Genomic DNA, 6,765 nt, shown 5'->3' with positions numbered 1-6,765 from the left:
AATAAAATCTGAGTATTGCAACAACAAAGAGAGAACGAGGCTGTCAACACGGCAAAGATCTGAAGAATAGGAACAGACATGATGAAGATCCATGGAGGTACAGACGAAGACAGGAGCGACGCGGCTCGGTGGTTGACAGGTCGCACGAAGACAAGAACGAGAAATAGAACAGCCATGAACGCTGAACAGTGACACGACGCCAGTGGAGGAACGATGGCAGAAAAAAAAATAGAGAAAAAATAAAACAAATCTAAGATCTAAGAACAGGGATGATGGGAAACAAAAAGTGCAAAAAATTAAAATCAAATGAAACAGATCTGAAAGGAAGAAAAAAAAATGCAGCAAACAGATCTAAAATCAGATGTTCACAAACTCACAGAGTTAAGAGAGAAACCCAATATAGAAAGAGAAAAGAAAAGAGACACGGATCTGGATGAAAATAAAAATAAAGAGACACGGATCTGGATGAAAATAAAAATAAAGAGACACAGATCTGTGGGAGAGAGAAGGAAGAGAGTCTCCGGCGAGGGAATGCATTGAAGCGGCGACAAGGGAGGAGAGTGGTTACGAGATGAAGACTGCGAAGACGAACGGCTGAGACCTGAACCAGATCTGGTTCCGACGAACAGGAACATGAACTCAAACAGCAAGCACGATGGTCCAAAAAACCAACGATCCGAATCAGATCTGGAAGAACAGAGACCAGAGTGGCGACAGATCTGTGCAAAGAAGAACGACAGAAGGCAAATGAATGACCGGAGATGATGACCGGAGAAGGAGACGCCCGGAGGAACACATAGAGATAAAAGGTTTTCGGGAAAGCCATTGAAGAAGACGACCCGAAACCAAAAATAAAAAATAAAATAGGAAACAATCTTAGCTGGGCGGTGAATGAACGGCGACAGATCTAAAACAAACGATGCACTGATGGTGAACCAGCGGCGGAGCGCTGAAGACGATGTTGCTGACTGCTAGCTTGCTAGCACAGGAACGCCGTAGATCTAAGACAATGAAGAAATCACAGATCTAGAACAATCTAGATGATCTGTAGACCTGGAAAACCATAAAACGAGAAAGAAGATGAAAGGGAAAGTGACCAATGGGTAAGGAAAAATGATGAAAGGAAAAAAAAAATCGATGGCAGCGGAACCTCCAATCATGGAGGATAAAAATGCTCTGATACCATATTAGAAGGTAAAAGAGAGTAAAGAGAAAATATTGATTTCATTGATTGTGGTAATTGATTTGTACAATGAGTGAGCTCTTATATAGAAGAGCATAACAGAAAAGAGAGATCTAGAATATCATTAAAATACCAAACTACCCTTATACCTAATATCTAATAGTTTCTTAAATAATAATTAAATGAATAAATATAATATCATATTTCGATGGACCGAGTCAACCATATCATATGATGTAGTAGAATATGCTGAGTACGGCGTAGGGCGGAAGCTGATGGTTGGAATTCACGGCAAGGAACGAGAGAATTTATAGTGAACCGGGACCACTATTTTTTAAGTGGTTCTTTAGTGTAAATGGAAAGGTAAAATTAAAAAAGAAGAAAAATAGCAGTAGTAAAAAGAAAAAGAAAAAATTAGTGTTGTGAGAGGGAACACCCAATCATTGAATGGTCCTGGAGCATAATAAATATTTTCGTAAGAAACACAAAACGAAAGGAACGAAAACAATAAAAGATGTGTTATTGTAATGGGTTCCCTTTTTGTCATTTGACATGACAAGAGCATTTTCCTACACACAAATCAAGTGTGGGTCCCACGCTTAAAAAAAAAGTCAGACCAAAGTCAGAATACGACGCCGTATCCTTAGGATACGACGCCGTATCCTTGTTGCAGGAATGAACAGTGTCATTCCTACAACATGATTCTTATATTTTCCTATTGTAATTTAAATATGTAATGTTATTAAGTATTATAACCCACTAAAAAACCATGTATATATACCTTTATTTTATTGTTTTAGTTGAGCACCCAATCGCACAGTTTTTGTCTGATTTTTTTTTTTGCACGTTTTACTTTTGCTTTCAGCATGTGTTTGTTGATAGAATTTATCGTGGCCTGGGACCACTATTTTTTAGTTAGTCTTTTAGTATAAATGGAAGGATAAAATTTTAAAAGAAAAAAATAGCAGGAATAAAATGAGAAAGAAAAAATTAATGTTATGAGAGAGAGCACCAAATCATTAAGTGATCTTAGAGCATATTAAATATTTCCGTGTTTGTTGCTGTCTTTTATAGAGGATTTTGGATTTTGCCTCTAAACAAAAGCTATTTTTCAAAAAATTTAAGAAACTAACTTTTTTTAAATTTTTAATTTTTAAATATTATCGTGTAGTGCATGTTTTCACTCTGTGAAGTACTAATCTCGTTGTTTGCATTATTGTAATTACAAGTGGTTGGTTGAGTTTCTTTAGTAGGTGATTAATTATTTAGTTAATAGTTAGGTAAAAGCATTGCGATTAATTAAATAATTTTTTATATCTTTAATAATGTATAAATCACATATGTCCAGCGTATATAAACAAATTCTCTTATTTAAAAAAATATATAAATCACAAATTATTTATAACTGTCGATCTTGACTATTATCTTCATTTGAAAGTATTTATCTATTATTAAATTTAAAAGGGTAATGAATATGATGGAAACTGTGGTTATAATTGGTTGAGTTTATTGAATTGGTGTTTAATTTTGTAGTTAATAATTACTTAAAATTACTGTAATAATTAAATAATTTGGTATATCTTTAATAGTATATAAACCACATATGATATGACCATAAAAAAGTTATAATTTGGTATATCTTTAATGGGCTTTGGTTTCGTCACGTGACAGCAACAAATTTTGTTTCCTGCAACAAAAAATGACAAGTTGAATAATAATAAAGAATTAGAAGAGACACTTTTTTCAATAAAAAAAATTTTGTTCGTTGGTGTTGCGTTACATGAATCCTTTTCCTGTAACATTATTGTTATTTATCCCATCTTTAATAGTATATAAACCACATATGATATGACCATAAACAACTTTCTTATTTAATAACTTTGATTTACTTCTCTGAAATTATCTCATTTCTATTATACCTCATATGATGCTATTAAAGATTTTCTCTCTTGCCTGCTTATTGTACAAATTCTTTCCATCATTTTTTTCATCTTCGCTCATTTTCTTTTTCTTATTTTTTTTCGTAAAAAATAATAATAATAATAAATTTACGCGTATTTGTTTTGACTTTTCCTTCAGCCAATGCTTGGCCTAAAGCATTTTGTCCTCTTCTTATTCCACGTTTTTTTTTTCTTTTGCCTTTTTTCCTTTCCATCCTTCCTCGTGCTTTCAATTTCAAGACCTTTTTTTTTTTTTTTAAACTAACCTCAAGACTTTTATTTAGAGGTGATGATCGGTTTGAACTTTGAATAAATCCGTAAACATCAAAACTTAACTGAATCGATATTTAAAAATGTTCAAATACTTTGATTAAACTAAATGGCATTAAATGAAATTTGATAATTATTGGGTCTTGTTTTGTGTTAATTAATTAAAAACTCGTCTAATCCTGATCCGAACCCTTATTTTTTTATTTTTTATTTTTTTTTGAAAATATCACCCTCAGCGAACCTTGTTTAATTATTTTGACTTTAATTTTTTTTATAACTGACTCTACCCAGGAATCAAAGTGAAGATACAGCCTCCACTGTTCCCTTTCCAAAACAAAACAAAAAGCTAATATATATCAACCAAATCATACCTTAAGAAAAGTAAATAAATAGTAGTAGCATTTTATTTATCAACTGGATTATGGAAACTGAAGAAACCACAAAATCAAGAATACATGAATCCTTCAGATTTCTTCGAGTTGTTTCAGTCAAATGCATTACCCAAACTAATGTTGAGAGGTGCAGTTAGGCCAGTGCGCAGCTTTTGGTGATTTTATTTTAAGGACCGGATTACTCTCAAAGAAATTGGTCGGTCTCAGCTCAAATCCACCACTCAATGTTGGCATTACTGGAAAATCTTCCTGAGAAGGAACATGATGAACTCCCATGGTGTACCACAATACTATGTCCTTATTCTCAATCTCCCTATCCCTGCACGTTCAATTGACAATGCCAAAACATAGACCATTTCTCAGACCTCGTTTTCATGAGGAGTATGGCCAAATTTTGAATTGAATTATTTAGAAGGAAGGAAAAAAAAAAAAAAGTTAAGATGAAATCAAGAAGATTACCCAATAATATATAAAAGAATATCTAAGAAGTGTGAGAGGGCAAATACTAGTAAGCAACGTTACTCCATCAACTATTATGTTATATTTTTTATAGTAAATAACACACCTGAGACTCCAAACAGCTAAAGTATCATCCCCTCTGTTGCGATCAACAAATAATCCTGAAGCCCATTTTTCAGATTTGTTGTATGGTGTGACCCACACATTATAATTAGTGAAGGCAGCTCTGATTTGTGGATAATCATCAGTTACCAAAAGTGGGTGCACCACTGAGCCTGGAACGAGACGGTATCCAATTTTATTTCCTGGTTTTGTCTTTTTGTTAGGATTTACCACTACTAGCTCAGAAGGCTTGAACCCCAAGTTAATTCTGGCATCAGCTTCTGTTTTAGCTGTTTCACTTACAACTGTCCAATAACTTTTTCTGGGTGAGGTGTGACCTTTCACTCTTACAGTCTCCAAATTGGACTTGACAAAGGAGTTGGCTACACCATCAATGTCAAGGTCAAGATAATAGGTCAAGAAGTGGTCATGGTAGACACCAATGGTATTGTCTGCTAGCAATGTGCCGTAGATGTCCTCTTTGATTTGATCAGTATTGGTGTATTCCCCTGCCTTAACCAATAATGTCCCAGTCAGCCCAACCTACATTAAAATATATCATGCAGTTAGCTTCTAAACAAAAGCTAATTACTACTAATTTAAGGTAAATTATTTATGATTTTGAAAATATAATTAAGTCAAGAGCTATTTAAATCTGTAAGTCCCTCTCAATTTCAAATTGCAGAAAAGGAGCACCTCTGTTTCATTTGTTTCAGAAATCTTTTTAAAGAAGTGAGAGCAAGTTGCACAATAAATAGCACATATGAATAAATCAATTCTAAAAAATAGTGAATCTACTTACTAGATTATGTTACTTCAAAATTTGCTATTTGCAAGTTTGAATAAAGAAAGGAAGGATCCAAATTTCACTCATGGCATAAAGCATTAAAAGATTGGTGCATGAATCCATACATACCCCAAGTTTGATGCTACCACTTGGCTTAAACTCCCAATCTATGACATAGTCGTAGTTTCCCACAGTCGAAACCATTCTCACCATTAGGCTTGCATCTGGCCTGACCTCAGTTATCTGGCAAAAACACAACGAATATTTATCAACTGAAAAAAAGGAACAAGAACGCAAAACTAAAAATTAAAAGTGAAAAAAAAAAAACATTACCACTTCATCTGGGATTGCAGTTTCTGTATGACGCCACATGATATCACCAGCATATTTTTCAAATATGCAGAAGGCATTGGTTATTTTTACAGGTGTACCATCTGAACCAGCATAGTATGCATCTAGGAATGCAGCATTGGCAGGGCAATCAGTGAAGGGCTGCAGTGAAGACATATACTGTCCAAAGCCAAATTCTCCAGAGTCAAATAAGGTTCTGTAATACCATTCCTCAGTTGGGTCTTGATATGGCGTAAACTCTTCTGATAGAAATCCTCTGTATAGTACTTGACGATATTTCTTCTTTTCAAGATCATAAATTGATGCTAATGAAATTACTGCGCCAGCCCTCACGTCGAATCCCAAATGGAAAACCCAATTGGCCCAACTGATGATTACATAAAATAAATAAAAAAGGAAATAATGATATCAGCATCGAAGTAACATAAATAAACATATAGTCTTGAACAGTAAAGTCCAAAATAAATAAATAAATTATAATAAATATTACCTTATAGAATGACCGTCGATCGTGAATCCAGGTCCACCATGTTGCGTGACAGCAACACCCTTCAGCTTTGGACCGAAGGGTGGATTCAATTTTGAAGCTCTGTACTCAGTACCCTCTGCTTTAGGCACTGGAACCACATATCTATCAGAGTAACTAACAATTTTCATATCGTCCACGTCAACCAATGCTGCCACACCCTCCAATGGCCTCACATACAAATTAACACTCCCATTTGTGTAAAAGCACGTTATCTTCGCAGTCCTTTTGGTCTTGGCTTCTCCAAACCAACCAATCGCTAAGGTAACGCACAGAACTTGAGATATGTTCAGATCCCTCTTCCTCAACGATTCCTTAAATGGTTCATAGCTGAATGGTAGCTGTTTCGCACGGCTTCGTTCGCCAAAGGTAAACATAGGGTAGCCATGCCCTTCGTAGACTTTAGTTGAGATGATGGAATGAGTTGACAAATCCACTGTGATCTCCAGAGACTGTTTTTGAAACCGAGCTATGACGAAGGCTCGACGAGGTGGTAGGGATTTGGTTTTGTCGTTTGTGTTTGTGTTTGTGTTTGAGGATATCCATGATAGGATGAGAGGCTTGTTAGGTTCGTCCAAGCCTACGTATTGAAAAGTGAGGCTGGGGCCGTTGGTTGAGACTGGGTACGATTTTTGGACTATGGTTCGGACAAGGATGAGCTCATTAGGGGTTAGAGGGTCAAGTGGGTGAGGTTGGCTGCATTCTGCAGAGGACCAAAAGAACGTGAGGATAAAGAAGAGCAAGATATTCATGGT

General features: G+C 35.3%; 1 protein-coding gene across 1 annotated transcript; it reads right to left on the bottom strand.

The window, feature by feature from the left end:
- Window positions 1-3,899: 3,899 nt before the first annotated feature.
- Window positions 3,900-6,762, bottom strand: LOC133285428 (amine oxidase [copper-containing] alpha 2, peroxisomal-like). The gene is made up of 5 exons (XM_061482643.1): window positions 5,975-6,762; window positions 5,467-5,851; window positions 5,263-5,376; window positions 4,351-4,889; window positions 3,900-4,104 (listed from the first exon to the last, which is right to left on the bottom strand). The coding sequence occupies exons 1-5, from the start codon at window positions 6,760-6,762 to the stop codon at window positions 3,900-3,902; spliced, it is 2,031 nt and encodes a 676-aa protein (XP_061338627.1).
- Between the last annotated feature and the right edge of the window lie 3 nt (window positions 6,763-6,765).

This window comes from Gastrolobium bilobum, unplaced genomic scaffold (assembly GCF_033153095.1).
Source record: "Gastrolobium bilobum isolate Gb01-03AN ecotype WA unplaced genomic scaffold, APGP_CSIRO_Gbil_v1 utg7290, whole genome shotgun sequence".
NCBI classification, from domain to species: domain Eukaryota; kingdom Viridiplantae; phylum Streptophyta; class Magnoliopsida; order Fabales; family Fabaceae; genus Gastrolobium; species Gastrolobium bilobum.
The sequence above is the reverse complement of the archived record's forward strand: the minus strand, read 5'-3'. Positions and strand labels throughout refer to the sequence as shown.

Excerpts from the sequence above, each read along its gene's own strand:
- LOC133285428 (XM_061482643.1), bottom strand. The coding sequence starts at position 6,762 with ATGAATATCTTGCTCTTCTTTATCCTCACGTTCTTTTGGTCCTCTGCA. Across the intron at positions 5,852-5,974 it reads ATCGACGGTCATTCTATAAG|TTGGGCCAATTGGGTTTTCC; the intron begins GTAATATTTATT and ends TGTAATCATCAG. Across the intron at positions 4,105-4,350 it reads TTAGCTGTTTGGAGTCTCAG|GGATAGGGAGATTGAGAATA; the intron begins GTGTGTTATTTA and ends TTGAACGTGCAG.